This window comes from Carassius auratus, chromosome 41 (genome assembly GCF_003368295.1).
Source record: "Carassius auratus strain Wakin chromosome 41, ASM336829v1, whole genome shotgun sequence".
Lineage (NCBI taxonomy): Eukaryota > Metazoa > Chordata > Actinopteri > Cypriniformes > Cyprinidae > Carassius > Carassius auratus.
Window position 1 is genome coordinate 17,158,245 of NC_039283.1, and position 20,829 is coordinate 17,179,073.

At 36.3% G+C, this 20,829-nt stretch overlaps 2 protein-coding genes and 1 pseudogene across 3 annotated transcripts; 1 reads left to right on the forward strand and 2 right to left on the reverse strand.

Moving 5' to 3' along the window:
• Nucleotides 1-20,829, reverse strand: part of LOC113059105 (tripartite motif-containing protein 46-like) — a 433,352-nt pseudogene that overhangs the window by 219,193 nt on the left and 193,330 nt on the right.
• Nucleotides 434-14,992, reverse strand: LOC113059085 (dysbindin-A-like). Of its 2 annotated transcripts, none has more exons than XM_026227343.1 (10): nt 14,584-14,992; nt 13,902-13,955; nt 13,186-13,233; nt 12,939-12,999; nt 12,726-12,858; nt 10,776-10,908; nt 10,033-10,055; nt 2,569-2,724; nt 1,803-1,946; nt 434-1,145 (listed from the first exon to the last, which is right to left on the reverse strand). In XM_026227343.1, exons 1-10 carry the CDS (start codon nt 14,637-14,639, stop codon nt 853-855), a joined length of 1,101 nt encoding a protein of 366 aa, XP_026083128.1. In that variant the 5' UTR covers nt 14,640-14,992; the 3' UTR covers nt 434-852. The 2 variants fall into 2 exon arrangements, with proteins under 2 accessions (XP_026083128.1, XP_026083127.1); XM_026227342.1 differs by having other exon boundaries at nt 13,186-13,236.
• On the forward strand, nt 15,539-20,764 carry LOC113059082 (E3 ubiquitin-protein ligase MYLIP-B-like). Its single transcript, XM_026227336.1, has 7 exons — nt 15,539-15,737; nt 16,251-16,441; nt 17,810-17,995; nt 18,148-18,345; nt 18,451-18,615; nt 19,068-19,485; nt 20,126-20,764. The coding sequence occupies exons 1-7, from the start codon at nt 15,651-15,653 to the stop codon at nt 20,291-20,293; spliced, it is 1,413 nt and encodes a 470-aa protein (XP_026083121.1). The 5' UTR covers nt 15,539-15,650; the 3' UTR covers nt 20,294-20,764.

Consider the following 20,829-nt stretch of genomic DNA (forward strand, 5'->3'; position numbering starts at 1 on the left):
AGACCCGGGAAAATGGCCAAAATTGTAATTCCATATCATTTTGCATTAAACATACTATTGTATGCAAACCTATATACTGTTTACTCCAAGATTAAAAACTAAATAAAATTAAACATTTTAAACGTTAGAAGGGAATTCAGGCATCACAACGATCCGGGGACAAGTGGAACTTTTCACACATCCCTTGTTCTTGAAGTCATTTCTTATTATAACCCATACAGTCAGACTTTACTCTTCTTTTTAAACCTTCAGTCTCACCGTCTTCATTTCACTTCAGTTACCGTGATAACTCGGTATTTTTCCCAGAGGTAACAGGGTTTGAGAGCAACAGCTTGTAAATTCTGTGACCACAGATGGTCCAAATGTTCCCAGCTATTTTTATATCAGAGACTCACTGTGAAATTGTTGGTGGAAGATATATGCATTAGATCACTTATTTGCCCGTCTTATTTCAAGGTATATTAGTTTTATTTCAATTGGCTCAATAATGTCATATACAAAAACGAGCTCTGCATTACAAATTCATGCAACATACAGTGTTCCTGCTAATATAACTGATGTAAAATGTTTATTATTATTATTATATAATTCTGATGCAATAGGTAATATGGAGAACTGTATCATACACTGAGTGGATTTTTTTTTTTATATTGGGAAAGAAGAAAACAAAAATCACAGTGCTAACCGTCTGAATGAGCAGTTCTCTAGGCTGAACACAAACATTGTTCTATAAGGCTCCAAAATCCTCATCTCAAAGTGTCGCATGAAGAAACACCTGGCTAGTCTTCAGCACTCCTCCAGGTTCTCATTTCCAGAAACCAACTTAAAGAGTGCGTTTGCCATCCGTGGCCACTAGGGGGCCTGTGTGTCGCTGTCGTCTGAGCTTTTGAGCGGCTCTGTTTCTGGGAGGCCCATGAGGGCTGTGTCAGCGTGTACCTCCTCCTCATCTGACTGAACCAGTGGAGAGTCTCCGCTGCAGCTTTCCTCGCTGGCATCCTCTTCATCCGGACCCTCGGTCACACCGCTAATGGTGTCGGTGCAGGAGGAGGAGATGGAGGAGACGGTGTGCCGTAGATCTGTCTGTGAGGGCACCTTCAGGCTGATGTCTGACGGGGATGAACCAGGTTCCAGAGCCGGACCACCAGCTGAACAGACAGAACCAGGTTATAATGTGTCACGCCATCCATTTCAGAATATTCACTAGTACTGAACTGCAGTCACAACCTTGAATACTTGAAAAAACGAATCATTTAACACTGTTAAATCTTCAGCAAATCGCAACTGATTTTGGTTTCAGTGTCAGTGTTTTGCAAGAAGTCCGATTTTAAAACCCACTTACAAATGTGGTTTGAGTCGGATATGTCCTAAAATCTGACTGTACTAGTGTGAACTAACCCAAACACACCCAAAACACATTAAAACGAATTCAGGTTTCTTCCCACAAGCCACCTCTGTTATGAACACGTAACGCTCAATACAGACCCCACAGCACATCAGTTCTACTGAACGCAGTATGTTCTCATCATACTTCTCTATGCCACCTACTTATTTTTGTTACATTTTCTATTTATATACCAGCACAAACAACATCCCTCTGCACCACCACGATCCTATTTTTGATTTTATTTAACCCTTGTAAAAACAACCTGCCCATGTAATTGTGTAAACTGGTTTTGTGTATGTTTTTTCGTTTTCTTGCGGTTTTTTTTTCATTCTTTATCTTGGATTTCAGTGAAGTACTGGGCTTTCCAATGTCACAACAAATTCCTTGTGTGTGAGCACTTGTGCGAGCAAAGCCCAACCTGTGTCAGGAGACCGAGTGCTGCTCTCTTCCCCTACAGAGCTGAGGAAGACATCAAGAGCCTCATGATCGGACACATCCGTCAGATCCATCTGTTCCAGGAGGTCAACATTCACTTCCATTGAGGACATACTGCCTAATGGATCTGCTCCAGAGAAAGAAACAAACCTTTCACTTAGTGAACTCTTACACCAAACCAGCTGATCACGTCAAAACCTACAGAACAGCAGGTTTAGTTCAGGAATACACAAGCAAACTTCACAACACAATACAAAAAAAAAAAAGATTGATACACGAACAGAAGAGCCAACGACAAAGATGTCCTGAAAAATGGGGCATGCAGGGGAAAGCATAGAGTACCTCACACATCAGGGCAGCATTAAGGCAGGACGGAGGAAAGAGAAGACCATCAGTTTAGCATCAACATCCTTGCACAAGCACTTTAACCTCCCATTTAACATAGTAACAGTAGGCTTAAATATTCATGACGGGAAGGACACAGCCTTGAGCAGAACATCATATAGAGTGGCTGTGATTCAAACTGTTTTGCTGTCAAGCTAGCTAAGAAAAACACAACAATCATATTTTCACTCCTTAAACATGGTTTAGTGTCTGTCATATATGTTTGCCACTAGCCACTTAACACATGACACTACATGAGAAGAGTAAATATGAGAAGAAAAAGAGTTGTTATGAGCATTACAAAGCAATTTAAGACATTTTAACAAGTCTTTGCAGAAGCGGTCCATCTTAAAGAAGTAACTGACCTCTCCTGTCGGTGATCTGGAGGTATCCTGAGGAGAGGTACTGCTCCATGTCTTGCTGAAATGCCTCTTCAAAGTACTTCTGCCGCTCCTTTAGCTTGACTTGCTGCGCATGCTCCATCTCCAGCACCTTCTGAGCATGTTCTGCATCGAGCTCCGCTGAAGAGAGACATAAAACATCAAGCAGGTTACCAAATGACACGGAGAGAGAGAGGGAGAGAGAGAGAGAGAGATGGAAGCACAAAATAAACTGGAAACCCTCAGAGAATCAATGTAGAAACATGGCACATTTGCTTATAGCAATGTAATAGTACTTAATTTAACAATCAAATTTTAATGAATGAAAATGATAAATGTTGCATTTATTTGATAAAACTGTAGTAACAACTGTAACATTGTGAAACATTACTACAATTAAAAATATATTTTGAATATATTTTAACTTAATTTATTTCGGTGATGGCTAAGCTGAATTTCATTGGCCATTACTCAAGTCTTTTAAAAATCCTTTTAATTTGATGCTCAAGAAACATTTCTTATTATGATCATAATTGAAATTGGTTGTGCTGTTGACATTTTTTTTTTTTTTGGAAACTGTTGAACATTTATTTGAAATATTATTTAGCTATCTTTGATCAATCACTTTTGATTAATTTAAGCATCTTTGCTGAATAAAAGTATTACATTCTTTAAAAATTAAGATATATTACTGACCCCAAACTTTTTTTTTTAACCAGTTTGCTTTCTAAAAACCCATTTAACAGTAGAATAATGATCTCGGAGATCTCTGGAATTAAGCTGCCCAACTCCACACACAGAGGTTCAAATATCAGCTCCAATATCTGCCTGCTAGGAATTTCCCAAGACACTTTACAAATATCTAAACTAAACCTCTGACTCTGAACTTCAAGATAACATTGCATACATTTTCAAACATGCTTTCTAAAGCACAGCAAAGATCAAGAGCCTACACAAGTGTCTTTCAAGCATGTCATCTTACCGCAGAATGTGATGCTTTTCTAGTAGTGGAGGCAGAGAACTCACCGCTTTTTTTGTGTGAGCGGCACAAGATCATAAGTGACAAGATGCAGTTAAATACTTTATCTTTCACAGGAAGTGCATTCTCGACTCTGAAAAGCAGGAAGCCTGCCTGTGCTATTTGAATGTCACTGTGGTGTTTATGGGTGTGATGTACGCTTAAACATCCTGCCAAAGCTTATTGTGACATCCTAGATGCAACTTTCTAAAATGAAAGGTTAATTTGTCCAAAAACAAAAAATACAGTTTAAGGCAAACTTTCTCTAAAACTTTCCAAACACAAAATATTTCAAGTCATGAATAAATATGCACATAGCAACACCAAATAGAGAAGACTTTGCCTGCTGTCATAATCCTCCTGGTATTGTGTGAGGAGAAGAAGTTCATTGATGAAACAGTGAAATGCGCCTCTTTTATTAGGATGTGGTTTTAACCAAAAATGTCCTGCCACATTGTTTTTAAACAGATGCTGGTTGAACAGTGTTAAAGGAAAGTGCTAGGCCGAACATAAGCATGCTAACTAGCAAACCACTGTTGACCATTTCAGCCTAAAATTAGCCTTAAAAAAGGGGGTTATGAAAAAGAAGTTGATGCAAGCAGATTTAAAATGAACTGAATGTGTGTGCATGTATTGTCATGACACTAGTTTATCGTTGCTATTTCTGATGCCCTACGCTAATAACCTGCTTCAACCCCTCAGACTCGTAAAATCAGTATTTCACAGCAGGATCATCATTATCTTAGAAGTTAATGACAAATCACATGATACTTTTTTTCATTCAATAGTAAGATTTTAGGCTAAACAAATATTATATGGGACAATTTATAACCATTTCATTCAAAAGTTTGGGTCAGTAAGATTTTTAGAAGTCAGTAACTTCATATGCTTTCTTCTCTCTTCTATTTTAATATTCTTTCAAATGTAATTTATTTCTGTGATGCAAAGGAGCTGTTACTCCAGTCTTCAGTGTGACATGATGCTTTAAAAATCATTCTGATATGCTGATTTGGTGCTCAGTTATTATTGGTACTCAATTACAGATAATTGTTATATCTTTTTTTATGGTAGTGTACCATAGTTTCCACAAAAATACTAAGGAACACTGTTTTAAACATTGCTAATAAGAAATGTTTCTTAACAGAAAATAGAATACAATATTCATGTTTTTTCTGTATTTCTGACCAAATAAATGCCTATTTGGGGAGCATTAAAGAATTCTTCCAAAAAAACATTTAAAAAATCTTAATTATAACAAGCTCACCTGATAGTTTATTTCTAATTACATTTGAATTATTTAATAATTATAGAAGATTACTCAACTTATCTGAAGGGTTCTACATGCAAGAAATGGATTTCTTATTGCCTTTGACGTCACAAGTCAAAATAGCTGCTGAATGGTTTGGGACTGTTCTTAATACCCCATGAATGCAGCTATTTTTTTCTGCTTAATGTATTTTTAGCTTCAGGTGATTGGCTCAAAAAAACAACAAAAAGGCAGAACACAGCAGCCATGAGCTGCCATACTTCCAGGGCGGTCCTACGATCTCAGAGCATGTGCCAGAGAGACGAATGGAAGTACTAATGAATAGCTTCCTCCTCCTTGAAAGATTCCATATCCACAAGAACTAAATCATGGATACGGCATGAAAGAACTAAGTCTGTGTGGTTAAGCTGTGCCTTTCGTCACATTTTTCGCTGTGTGCATGTGACAGCTAATGATAGATGACAGCACTGGATGAGCCCCAGGCTCTCTGATCACACTTGTCATATCCTCTAAACACACAATCTTCAAAAACAAAGGAAAGATCTTATGAATGTTTGTGAGGGCCAGTGCTCAGAAAACTACAGCTAAAACTTAAACAACACAGTTTCAAGAACTGCTCACTGGGAATATGGCCAATTTTCACTGATTTCCAATTTTCTATTAGGAAAATGCAGCACTGCTGATCAAAGATGGTGCATCTTGAAGCTAATCAGTGGAGGATCTAGCAGCACGCAGGTTCAGCCCTAAGACCAGACAGTTTAATGACTCATTCTAATGAGCTGAGCTGCTTCCACACACAGAACAGAACCCCAGAATCCAGCAACAGGAAGAGGAAATGTATAAACACTGTCTTCTGGACTGACAGTTCATTCAACACATGGATGGTTCAATATCAGTCATCTGTCCAACACCCAGTCAGTTAGAATGGACAAAGAGCTATAAATAGTCCCTGGTTTGTTTTCTAACTGTATTTCTCAAATCAAAAGATTCTAGCAATTATGTGTTAGAAACACAGAGTAAGAACTCTAGTTATATGTTAAAGGTATTCATTAAGGTTCAACAAGTCACCATTACAACCACCTCGACATATCAATCAAAAAACACTATGTTCACAATAAACGTGGCATCACAGACAAAAACAAAATGCTCCTTTAATTTATATTATAATTCATATCTAGTTATGTTGCAGTGATGACATATAACCCATAACAGTCAATGGGTTAAACTGCACATAAATAATACAAGTGAGAAAACATAAAATAAACATGCTACAGTACATATAATATAATAATATATTTATTTAGCTGTTTCTTTTATCTTGTCTGTTTATTTGGCTACTTTTATAGTTAAAACCATACTTTTTTTTTATTTGGTGTAACAGAATATGTTGACCCTTTAATGTTCAAAAAACACATTTTCGTAGGTCCCTCATTCTGCCAAGCGCAGTCTGCTCTGATTGGCCAACTGACCCAGTGCATTGTGATTGGCCAAACACCGCATGCACTTGTCAAAAATGTAATACCCCTTTACATAATTGCGAGCTTCAGCTTTCAAAACAAATGTAAAGACAGTTAATAATGTCCTTTGTTTTACGGTCAGTTCAAGCCAGAAAGAGGAACAGAGTGGTGTGACAGATACAGTGTTAAAGCTTGTATGTGTTTACAGTACACACGCCACAGACGGTTAAGACAGCTGACTCCACTGTGTGACCCTGTCTCTCTCTCTATCACACACACACACACACACATGTTTGTTTTTGTGAAAAGTGGGGACATCCCATAGACGTACTGGTTTTTATACTGTACAAACTGTATATTCTATGGCCCTACACCAACCCTACACCTAACCCTAACAGGAAACTTTGTGCATTTTTACTCTCTCAAAAAAACTAATTCAGTATGATTTATAAGAGTTTTGAAAAATGGGGACATGGGTTATGTCCTCATAAGTCACCCTCTCCTTGTAATACCTGATTCATACCCATGTCATTATACAGAGTTGTGTCCTGATATGTCACAAAAACAAGAGCACACACACACACACACACACATGCCCACGATGCGCAAAACTCCACATTTGAACATTCAAAAGCAAATACTTAAACTAATAACAAAACATACTTCCAGTAACTGATTCAGAAGCACCAGATTGTGGCAGCAAAGTCAGAATGACCTTCTCTCCTAGGTTCACGAAACGGTCGTCCATAAAATGTGTTGCTGTTCTGTTATAAGTAATCTTAAAGATTCCTAAATGCATCTACTTTCTGAAGGACTAATAAAGTGCTTTTGCTTTCGCCTCGATACACAGCATCTCCCTGACACGAAACCACGCCTTCTTTCTTTGCGTGAACATTTGGGCGGCAAATATTTCCACATAGTGACATAGATATGTGGTGTCATGTTTAAAGGAGCCGTTTTGGGGGGCGTGGTAGAGTCTTAACTTTGATAAAGAATATCTCTTTGGATTTGAGACTTTAGTCTTTGCAACAGATCTCCATTATACAGCCCTCGAATCAAATGACCCCTTTAATATTCTTCTTTAAAATTCTGGAATTTAATTTGGATTAACTTGTTTTCCAACATTTAACAATTCTCTGTCACATAAACACTAAAAAATATATACATCTTGTTCCAACAACAGGATTGATTTTATGAAATGTGCATGCTAAGCACTCATCCCATTCAAATATAATGTAACAAAATATTTCTCATTATCTACTGTCTAGTGAATGCTGGATCTAAGAGATAACTATGAGATTGAAATGCTTGAGTCACCTAGAGGTTGCCAGTCTAAAACTCATCCATTTAAGCTAAATTGAACCCTTTGGCACAATGTCATGAAGGGATACAAGTTAAGCAAACAGCACTGTGGCTCTTTAAAACATCACATTACAGCAATGCTATAACCCTAACTTAAAGTTAATAACTATAGCAACTCCAACAATCCATGAAAAGCAGGTCTTTCAAACAGATTTAGAGCAACGATTCTTAATTTGATGTATCCAAAGGTCTGTTATAAAAATATAATTCTATGCACTGCACAGCCTTGCATTATGATGGCTGGTAATGAAAAGGCATACAGACACAAAAGCCACTGCAGACATTCTAATTTGTGCTGAAATTCCATTAGGTTCCAAGATTCCTAGATGACAAACAATGACTACAAACCATCAATTCAGACCCCTTGACATACTGCCAGAACTGTGATACACTGGCACATCAAATTAACCTTACAATAAAAAAAAGAGAGTGCCTGGAAACCTACAAGAATCTCTCATGCTGCTGTCCAGAGTTCCCGACGTGGACATTTTGTATTTCTCCTTGAAGTGTGCGGATGAGCTGAAAGCAGGACCGATAAACCAGAGACTGCAGTTAAAGTGAGGATAAAGAAGGGCTAAAGAACATCTTATATCCTGCTGCTGTTTTTACTCCATAATCAGCTCTTCTATGGATGGGCAGGAATGCTGAGACATTGCCTGCTCAGGGACACAGAGCTAGAGATGCAGCTGGAGTGAGGAGGAAAGCAGGGAACGTACCATTCACAAACCTGTTATAGGGGTGAGGTGCTGTAGAAATCTGACTTTCATGTCAAATATTTGCTTTCATCTTCTACTTTGTCGATCTTTTACTTTATACTACACTTATGATTAATGTTACAATTAGAGAATCAGAGAACATGAATAATGTCAATGTAAGTGTGAATAATCATTAGGAAGTCAGTGCCATAAAACACTGCAATCTGACAAAGAAGCGCATTCACTACAAAACTCCAGTTAACTATCAATCTAATTGTCTTTTATATTTATTAAAGCTGCACTTTACACTTTGCATATACTATTGCAAAGCACAGATCCCTTGCTCACATCATAAATAGTCATTTTAAAAACTAAATAATAAATAACGAAGTGTGAGGTGTGAAGTCTTGAAGCACACAACACACACAGACAAAGAGCCAATCTACCACCTACTTTTCAAGTTACAAAGGCAAGGATGTAAAATAAATGTAAACAAACAAACAAAAATCTTATCCTTATTCTTAACATTACTATACAAAATCTACAAGCTCAGATGACCTGCATAAGTGAACCATGATGCACATCTGCCTAAAGGCAATTTCTGTTTAGTACAATGTCTCTAACAGATGCATCAAGGAGCTATGATGATAAAAGCATTTGTTATTGGTACTGGACTGTAGGTATGAACCGATGAAGCAGGCATCATGAGAGCAAATAAAGATAGCAGTGGCCACTCACTAGAGCAGTTTTGTCCTCCCTGAGGTTAATTAGTGTCGCCTGGGTAATTAGTACACAGTTCTTCTCCATGTTGAGCACTAAACCAGCTTCATATGGTAAATAAAAGTGTTAAAATATTACACAAAAAGACTATTTATCCCTCAGAAACCTTCACTTCTAACAAAAAATATAACTGTAAACTCTCTGACCCGCTTTCTTTCTATCTTTTTTGTCAGTTGTCATCGACTCCTTTACTGAACTAATTTCATATACTTCTTGTGCACATATGATCCCTATATGGGTCAAAAAAATTATATAGTTATGAACAAATAATTACAACTATAATATTTTAAAATAAAAAATTCTATCATGTACTAAACATTTCTACAAAATGCTTTTATGCTCACCAAGTATGCATTATTTGATCTATAATACAATATAAACAGTGATATTTTGAAAGGTTATTACAATTTAAAATAACATTTTTTAGCGTGATATATTTTAAAATCAATTTTTATTTCTGAATTTTCTGCAGCCGTTACTCTAGTTCTCAGTTTGGAGTCCTCTTTCTTTTTATTCATTCTTTTATAAATATATAGTTCAATATAACAACCATTTATTTTAAACTGTTTTTTTTTTTTTTTTTTTACAATGTTAAAGTATTTACTTTTGTTACTTTAATGCATCCTTGTTGGAAAGAAGTATTAATTTCTTAATTTTTTATTTCAATTACAAAAACAATTATTGATTAAAAAAATTATCCAACTGATCCCAAAAAATAATAGTAAATTATAATTATAATAAGGATTATAAATAAAAGAAAGAAAATGTTATTATGATTGGTAATCACAGATACAATCTATGTATGTTTTATTAGTATTAGCTGTGGAGGTTGGCAGGTTGTACTCTTAAAAAAAAAAAGATACTTCTTACCTTTGAAAGACTCAAGCTCTTTCCTAGAAAAGAAATAAAGGGGGAGTTACATCAGTGCATACACATATAGCCAACTACATAGCACACAATCTCACCAGATGTCACATTAAGTCAGCCCCATTTAAAACAGGCCCAGATTCTTGAGATAAAAAGGCTGCACTGAAAACTTTTGCGTCTGTGTTTGTTCTAATGAATACTAACATGCAGAAGGCGCTGAGAACTGAGCCCAGCTGCTTTCCAACTCACTGGGCAAAGCTAGAGATGTATGATTTAGCTGCAGGCTCAAACAGAGAGAGCACGCTGCATCACAAGAACCACAGATGCCTGTTTGATTACAAAGTTCACATACATGCTTTACTTTAGTCTATATGTTGTTTGTGCTTTTCATAGAAAAAGACATTTGGGTGCTTTCCTTGAAGCTTATATCGGTGTGGTTATTCATTGCTTCTGTGCAAATCTGCAAAACAAACTGTGCGCATTTTCACTGTAATGATGAAGATTGTAAACAGCAGGTGTCCGACTACTTGTTCCAAAGACTCTTATTCAGTATAGAAACTAATATGTCCTGTAATATGCAAAATATTGCCAAAAGGACAAGCTATGTTCTGTTGTTTCATTAAGTTAAAGGGGAAAACCCTTGATAGACGGATCCTTCGTGTTCCGCAATTATTGTGACTTAATGGACAAAGGACACATCAAACTGTCTGGGTCTTTATTTAGGAGCAAATAAAAACAGTTTTTACCTTTTCTTCTTCTTATGGTTTTCCAGCTGCAGGATCTGAATGTGCTTGAAGCGCTGATGCTCACACTGAGCACACAAATCCTCCAGATACAGCAGACGACTGTCCATCTCCTCAAAGTCAGCCTCCAGATGAGCTGTGCAAAAGCATGAAAGACTAATAATGTTTACTGAATATTAAAGAAACCAATATGTAATGCCAAAGCCCCTATGAATGTGTCCATTCTATCAAAAAGGGAATATACTAGCTAATGATTTCTGCAGTTCTGATTTAGGATGCGAAGTATAGGTATAGTGATATTTTTTCAATCCATTAAGAAAGTACATTTCCTCTGTACATGCAGTAATGCCCATTACATTTCAGTCCATGAACACAAATGGCTAAATAGTGAATAAAAACTGCCTTAAAATGTTTGGTGTCAGTGTGAGTGCTACATAATACCACCAAGTGGCAACACTAAAAAGTGCCTTTGATATAAAATCATGAGAATTTACAGTTCTCTTTAATTCTAGCACTGAAGCTTCTGAAGGAATGTGTTATGTCTTATTTCATATCTGCTTTCATTGGAAGAGAAGGTCACACTTGATCACTTCATGTGTATTAATGAAACCGCAAACCACCTGAAGTTCACTTCTTGCATTTCCTGCATTAAACATACTGTACTGTTCAAAAGTTTTGTTTGTTTGTTTGTTTTTTAAAGAAGAAAAGAAAATCATTTTAATCAATGTACGTACATTAAATTGATTAAAAGGGACAGCAAAGGCATTTAAAATGTAACAAACGATTTATATTTCCAATAAATGCTGTTCTTTTGAAAAACCTATTCATCAAAGGATCCAGAAAAAAAAATGCATCACAGTTTCACCAAACAGAAAATGATTTTGTCCAAAGAACTACAAAAGAAAACACAGCAAAATGAACTTCTAACAAAAGAACGATCAGAGCAGCTCTATCTGGCTATTGTTTAGTCTCAGCCTACACGATGCACTTTGTTAGGGAGCCAAGGCTGAAGATGAATGCCTGAAGCCAAAAGGTGCAATGTTACAGAATGAACAATCAGCAGATGGAGCTCCGCAGGAATCACTCTCATTACCAACCTATATCGCAGTTACACACAGAGTGTGAAGCTTTGTGCGAGACAAATGCCTTGCACAGGCAGTCAAGGTGATCTTATTTCTCTACGGTTACAGAAAAACGCTCCATTTAAGGCCAGATGAGAAGTACAATATACATGGATTTCAAAAGGTATCATAAAAGTAGTTTATATTCCTATATTTCAAGATTTCTGAAAATAATCAAAACTTTCTATGAGGAACAATTGGAAATTTAGGATAATTCAGTGCTAATCCTCCCATTCACATCAGTTCATGAGAGATTGTCCCAGCTGGGGATGAGGTTTCAATATACGGAAGTGCACATGAGTTTTAAGAACTACAGCAGAGAGGAAGATTTGTCAATGAATCCAAATGAGCTGTTTAAAACTAATGTAATATTAATAACCTGCTCCTCTAACCATTTTAACTCTTTATAGCTGTGTACCCAGCGTGAGTTTTCCTAGGCAACCATTATTTTAGAATGTATTATCTTATTTCCATGGTGACAACAACAACAACAGCTCTGCATGAGTCATGTATTGCTTTTATTTCATCTTTAATCAAATAATCACAAACGTGTTAACTATATTATGAAATATCTGATCCTCCGATTCTCAGAAATGTGTAAGTAAACATATTTGGTGGTTTAAGCAAGCTTTATTATGCTCATGCTGATCTATAACGGCTGATGGGTGCCGCCATGTTAGTTCACACTGCAATTCAGAGAATCTGAGCTGTCGGATTTACAACATTAAATTCATTCATGTGTAAAATGATTAAAAAAACATCAAATATCCCTATAAGAGTAACTTAGGATTGATTGAGATTGTGTGATGATGACTGTTTGTGAATGTCTCACCGATCCGTGAGGTGATAGTCTCCAGGTCCGAGAGGAAAGCAGGGATCTGCTGCAGCTGTTCCTGCATCTCCAGCACTGAGGCCCGTCTCTTCTCCCAGTGCGCACACAGCATCACAACCTCCCCGTCCACCGTCTGACAGACACACACAACCACAGGGTTTAGTTGCAGCACCACAAGCCCACAACTGTACACAGTTAGATGTGTGAACTTACTTCCCCGGCATTAGCACACTCTTTAGCCCGTTTATGAAGAGCCACCCAAGTGTCTTCATATCTGGTGACGACAAAGGCCATACTACATTTCAAAATATGGTTACGTATACATTTATCAACTTTCAGATATTTCTGTAAATATTTCCTTGCCTATTTAAATGTAGATTAAACTGCATACATTTTTTTTTGTTGACAACTTAACATCACTGACATTTTCGATATGGTTCTGTAAAATAAAGTAACTCACCGACTGAGCAACTCGACTCCAGCAGAATATTGCGGAAAGTGTTCATCTCTTCTAAGAGAATATATGACAAAATAGTAAGTAAGTAAAGTAAGTAAAGTAAAGTAAGTAAGTAAAGTGTCAAATATTTCAATATTCTTTATGCTAATCAAAGACATTATATTTAAAATATTTTAGTGTAACATATTTCTGTTAAAATGACACAGCATATTTATTCTGAATCTGAGCTGTACATATTAAACTATATAAAAGAAAAAGAGATCAGACTTAAACGATATTTTAACTGATTAAAACTTCTTGTTGACAAATGGGTAAAACTTTGAATGACCATGTAAAAGATTTGTAAAGATTTAAAATGGCAATTAATAAGGGTTTTTTTTTGGGGGGGGGGGGGGCTGTGCTGAGTATTTTAATGTCATCTAATGATTCCTAAAAAGGTATGCCTAAAAATATATTTTTTTTTATTAAGTTAACTAGTGTTATACCACATAATATTTGAGTGGCTATCTTCTGTAAACCATGGTAAAAATGTATGATAGAGTATGACAAAATGAAAAAAATTAATTAAACAGGACACAAAAAATCTATTAAAAAAATAAACAAATAAAATAAATAATTTTATATTATATTATATTATATTATATTTAAATTTAATAATACATTTTTAATTTACATTTATATTATATACAGTGATAAGATTTAAACTTGTTACAGCTTACCTTTGTTTCTTCTTTATTTTCGTCTCCTTGGATTTGTCACTTAGGGTCTTGATTCTGAAAAGTTGTTTTTAATACGAGACCTTAAAAATCTAAATAATACCCCTAAGAATTGTATTGCTTTGTGTTTTATTACTTATGTGTTTTGGTTTGTGCGTTTTATTACTGTTGTTGAAGACCCAGTGTCATTTTGAAACCTCTACATTTACACCGTGTCAAAAAGAAAAATGGATTTATATAAGAAACTGTGGCATAAAAACGCAGAACTACTGTGTCGTCCATCACATGACGGTCAACTAGTTAATAGTATAATTCCAGATAGCAGTTGTTAGCATGAGGCTAACTTGACAGCACTGAACATCTCGAATGTATCATTCATCCTATAAAAAATCATTATGAAATACGCTTTCTTTTTAAACCAACTAGCCTTTGTTTTGTCAATATCTAAGACAAAAACAAACTACACCCTTCGCTGGAAGTGGGATGATTAGCAGGCTAATTAGCTAGCATCCACTTCTCGGCTCTTTGCTGAATAAGTGGACACTCTCATGAGGAAGCCAAAACACAAGTTGTGTCAATATCGTGTAATACCTGTTACAAGTTCTAAAGGTCGCCTAATTTTGATATTTCAACACCTTATTAAGACTCTGGAGAGTACAAAAGCAGCAAGGCAGTAAATACATACCCTGATGTAAAGTCCTGCTGCACCGTTTGCAGTCTCTCTCTGAAATTCTCAAACATGTCCTTGAGCTGCTTTAATCCTGATACCTAGGCTTGATGACATTTAGATTAGACCTGTGTTTGCTTACAGTCTTTCACGAGGGCTTCAGTCATTCTTTGTCAGGTGACAATGTCCTAATGTCCTAATGTCCCGTTGTGGGCTTTGCTCCGTCGGACAATGTCTGCAGGACTTGTTGGCTTACTCATGCAGCCACTGTTTTTACTTTCTCAATCATAAAAAATGGATTTGGGTCGCTATATTTATTACACCCAGTTTGTCTGAAGTTAAAGTCGTTATTCCTCGTTGTCTGTCGATAGCTGTTAGGTGTTAACGTGAGTCTTTCCTGTACAAGTTAAACACGCCCCCACACTGAGAACGAAAGGGTTGTTCAGTATCATTTTAGCAAATCGGTTCATTATACAGTTCGTTTCAATGAACCGGTTAAAAAAAAAAAAAAAAACACTGTAGTTCATCTATGTTGACTACAATTTTGCTTTACACACTATGGTACAGAATATCACATATACAGGAGCTAACTTAATCACGTTTATGTTGCCATATTGACTTGTTACTGTTGATCAGATTTCAGATAAAGGTCAGATAAAGTGGGTCAGTGGTGCTATGCCATTATCCTATGTTATTTTATGTCACTCAACACTAGGGCCTAGTAGCCTAGTTAAATATTCAAGATTTAAAATTCAATCGTTTTATGTAAATGAGCACTAAGACCTGTAGAGAAACGCAATTTAGTTTATTCTTGTACATAAATGGTCGAATGTCGACGAATATTATTTGAATTGAATGTGGAACATACGCTTTGTGAATCAGTTCGATCGAATCATTTAAACTTGTTCAAAAGAATGATTCGCGAATCGGACATCAGATAACGTAGAGGCGGATCTTTGAGTTAGAGCAGGGCTTTATGAATCTACTCTCGCTGGTTTTCCAATGAGGTACGAGCCAGCCTCGTGAGGCACGGGACCTTCTCTCCTCTGTCCTTGTCTGTGTGTGAAACAATAACTGCATTCACCATGTTATGCCACATAACTCGTCCGGACTCGTTGGTTCTGGAAGTGGAGGTGGACCCAAAAGCAAACGGAGAGGACATTCTCAATAAGGCGAGTGTCGGGGATTCACGTTTCAAGTTTAGGTTTTTAAAGTTATCTAAACATTTCTTAATTATCATATGACAATTAGCATCACATACAAGATAGCAAATGTAATGCATCATTAATGTCATGTCAATTACTGTATAGAACACAAATGTTTGGCAATTTTCATCCATCGTTTAAAAATAATGAATTTTATTATTTTAAATAATAAAATTTTTATAATAGTATTATTTTAACGAATTATTCGAAATAATTGATTTGGAACATTTGTGATTTCCTACAGCAGATGTAAGAACTTCTCATTATTTTGCATAATTATTTATTCATCAGCAATTTCCTTTGAAAGCAGGTGTTCTCATACCATATTGCCATTTCAAAAGTCCCTCTTATGTAATATATCTCGTCTTTCTAAAGGAGGAGGGGTGCTAAGAGCCCACGTCCCAGCATTCTTCAGATGAAAGCACACATACTTCTGCATCCAAAAAACGACCATTGAATGTTTTTGTATTTAATCCACAGATATGTCGCAAAATGGGAATCATAGAGGTAGATTATTTTGGACTTCAGTTCACCGGTACAAAAGGAGAGATTTTATGGCTGAATCTCAGAAACAGGATTTCTCATCAGCTGGACTGTATGTCTCCTTGCAGACTGAGGCTGCGAGTCAAGTTTTTTGTTGAGCCACATCTAATCCTGCAAGAGCAAACCAGGTGAAAACACCAAAGTGAATATAATTGGTCATATTTTACATTATTGTTTATAGTTTGTGCATAATTGTACACAACACAAAGTTTTTACATTATTGGGAAAAAAAACAGGATCTGTCTACGTATTACTGCAGAGTCTTTGATGTTTAAAATTTTTGCTCACTTTGGAGAACTTGAGGCATATGGATAACAGCTGTTTTTTTATATTTATTATTTTTTTATCTGTTTCATGTGTGCAAACAGGAAGCAGCTGTCTATAGTGCTTAAAGTGTTAGTATAATTTAAAGGGCCATGTGCTTTTGGTATTTTGTCATGTTGTTTTTTGTTCTTACTTTTGATCCACATCTCCATGTGTCTATTCATATAATGTCTTTCTTTTACCTCTGTGGCAGGGAGTTACCAGTGTGCATGTTTGCTCTTGAAATTTGCACTCTTTCAGTTAGGGAGTGCCTCACATAGGCCTGCTGAGGCAAATCATATTCCTCTGGAGGCTTTTTGAAGGGACATCTGTGTGTGCATGCTCAAATCGTTATAAATGTTCCCTAAAGTTCAAGAAAAGTAAGCATTTTTGTGGGATGCTCTGTAATACAATGGTAGTACAGTGTGTTCCCAACTAGAGTCTAGTGGAGCTGTTTGGTCACGTCTGATGAGGGCTGTTGGTAGGGGTGGGAAAGTGTCAGTGTGTCTGATTCTGAGTTGAAATGCACTGTAATGTATTCTCCCTATTGCACAATCTTCTACAATAGCGGGACAAAATCCAGCTCACTCTCTGCCAGCCTTTGTTATTCTTTCTCAGTCTTTAAATGCGTGATTATAAAGGGATTACTTATTGTAATGCAGACTCTGAACTTTATTGTTTTATGTTAAAATGCATATTGGCTAACAGGCTACTTATCTTTATGTGATGCAATATTAATCATAGTAAATGCGTCAGTGGGCAATATGTTTGGATCTGTATTATTTTAAAGTTTATATTTGTATTATACTATTTCTTCCCTGTTCTCACATGTACAAGTGATTTATGTCAAGTTCCAGAAGTCACAAGTCTGCTTCTGTTACTAAAGCTCACTGGGTTTAGGCTTCTGAGTAAACTTGCCTTCAATCCAGCTAATTTTTTAGATTATATCAGTGGGATGACAGTACATTAACGTGTTTGAGAGATACAACTACATATTATAATAATTATTGAAAAAACACACAATACACTACATCATCCATTTACCATATGAGAACAATTTGGGAAAATAATGAACACTGGTGTATAAGTACTGTATATAGAACTGACTAATGTGCTTCTTGTTCCTTACTGAGTCTTGTTATGAAATATGGCTTTATTAAGTGTCTCCATGTATTCCCTCTGTTGCTTTGCAGGCATTTGTTTCTGATGCACGTCAAAGAAGAGCTTTTCAAAGGAAGCTTGCGATTGGACGGAGAGCAGGCGATCGAGCTCTGTGCACTGCTAGCTCAGGCAGAGTTTGGAGATTACACCCATAACACAGCCAACTACTGCTACTCCCAGATATACGGTCAAGACCCCAGCCATGATACTATCAACAAGTAAGAACACTGGAAAGTGTATATTCTCAGTCAGAATAATATCAGTGCTTCCTCCAAATAAAACTAAAGCAGTTCTTCCTCTGATTGCTGTAGAAAGAAAGTGATTGAGACAGTTTTGTGGAATAACAGTGGTGTCTTTTGTGCTTTAATAGTATTTCTTTGAGGCATAAGTCACTGGAGGGTGTTAGTCAGGCTTCAGTGGAATATCAAGCCTTGCAGCTGGTTTCCTCTCTTAACTACTATGGCGTCGAGTGGCACTCTGCACGTGACTCTGAGGGACAGGAGCTACTCATCGGGGTCGGACCAGAGGGCCTGTTTGTCTGCAAAACAGATTTCACCCTTATTGAAAGGTGCATATATATGACAACAAAATAAGAAACACTGCTTAACACCGGGTCATTCCGAGATTTAAAATAAATGTGTCTATGACATCACACCTCAATACTTTCTTTCAGGATCATTTACCCAGTTATTCAAATGGCCACTCAGTCTGGACGGAATGTATATGTGACCATTACAAAAGACAGTGGGAACAGTGTGGTTCTTCTTTTTAAGTTCATCAGTCCCAGTGCTGCCAATGGACTATATCGTGCTATCACGGAAATCCATGCCTTCTACAGGTGAATATTGTTATGACTCTACCAAACGTACTTTAGTAAAGGGATTTCAAAAGAGAAAACTACTTAAGCATTTGCCACTGTTCAAGCAGGGCTGTTATAGTTTTGAATTTTGAATTTCAGATTTATTTCAGTTTTATTTGAAATCTGTCTTCGTCGGTTTTCACTGTCATTGATAGTTTTTTCATTAAAGTTTATTTTAGTTTTAATTTATTTAGCATATTTGATTTTTATTTTAAAAGCAAAAATAAACGAAACAGGTTTCATTTTCATTTAAAGTTTTTTTTTTTTTTGTTAACAACAGTACAACTGTGTTTAATAAAAATTTTTACTGAAATTATCTCAGTGTAAAGATTAGCAGATTTTCTTGCAGTACATTCAAAATATATAAATATTTTAGACATTTAAAACTATTTCATACCCATTTTTAATTGAACACAATTTGAACTGAACAGGTGTGACACTGTAATGAGCACAGTGAAGATGCAATATAGCCGTGACTTCAAGGGTCATCTGGCTTCCCTCTTCCTCAATGAAAGCATTGACCTTGGTAAAAGGTACATCTTTGACATCCAGCGCACATCCAAAGAAGTATATGACCGAGCACGCCGAACCCTGTTCAAAGCAGGGATGGCTGTGACCGAATGTGGTAGTCCAAAAGACGATTGCAGTCACTCTCCCCTGAGACAGACAAAAGCTGAAAGCAAGGAGCGGATGTGTGGCGGATGCAGGGAAACTTGCTTTCTGAAGGAGAAGCTCCAAAGGCTACAAGAGGCCCTGACCTGCACTCTGTGCTGCGAACAGGAGATCAACGCTGCGTTCTGTCCTTGTGGACACATGTTCTGCTGCTATAACTGTGCTGGCCAACTTCAGGTGATTGTAGCATAATTACTACAAGATTAGTGCCATTTAGAACGATAAAAAATACATATATGTATATGACTTAGAATTACAAACAATATATACTGTAACTACCAAGTTTATATATTATTATCATTTTTTAAATAAATAAATATATATATATATATAATATATATAATACACGTATGTATACAAATACATATATTATGTGTTTATATATTATATATCATCTTTATTACTATATATATATTTATATAATACTATATAATATTACATGTAATATGGTATTTTCTTGTGAAAAATCATTCAACTTATTGAACATTGATAACAAATAAAATAAAGTAATTCTTTTCTCATGCGTAGCTATCATCTAAATTGACCTCTGGTTACCCTCATAACATATTTCCCGGCATGTACTGTCAACCATAAGCGACTGAAGATCTTGATAATCAGACATTTCTCAATTGCGCAGCAGTCCTGCGACCTTTTAAATTTCACTCACTATCACTTCAGTGGTTGTGACTGTATAGTTTAACAAAAAAACTACACAATTAACATGTGCCATAAAGAAAATAGTGTAGAAGTTTAGATAAGACGAATATATTTGTGTGTTAACATTCATGATATTTTCCCTTCTTTCCTCTCTTATCAGTGTTGTCCAGTGTGCAGGTCAGATGTGCACCGTGTTCAGCATGTCTATTTACCCACCTGTGCCAGTCTACTTGGCTTGGCAGAGGCAAAGACGACCACCTTCACTGTGCCCAGAGGGACTGCCATCTCACTGGATTGTGGCAATAAAGAAAATACCTGTCAGATGTAGTATTTCTGCTCACAATACAGGGATACATTACATACTAAGTATCGCTTTACTGTAATTAACTTTTTCCTGATAAGAGAGAAAAAAAACCTAAATTGTCAGTTACAGACAAGACATCGATCAAATCTGTAAAGGGTCTACTTTTATTTGTGTACATTGACAATAACAAAAAACATTGTGCCTTTGTAAGATCAACAAAACAACCAGTCTGGGCTTTCTGCCATTTCCGTGAACTACTGTCTGAAACGCGTCACAAAAATGAACCAAAACTCAAAATCAATAAACCAATACTTTACACACAGACGTGAGAATTATTTCGATACAAAAACTTTGAAAAACAAATATTCTGTGATTATGTAATCTGTATGAAACGAAGGTGAGATACAGTCTTTCCTATCTGAGCTCATTATCTGCAACCATACCTCAACGCAAACGGCCTCATCACCTGTATACAAAAATAAATAAAATATAATTTTGGAAGAAGACCTGCTTTGAGGAATAAGCCAGAATTTACCAAAGTTATTCTTACTTACATTACT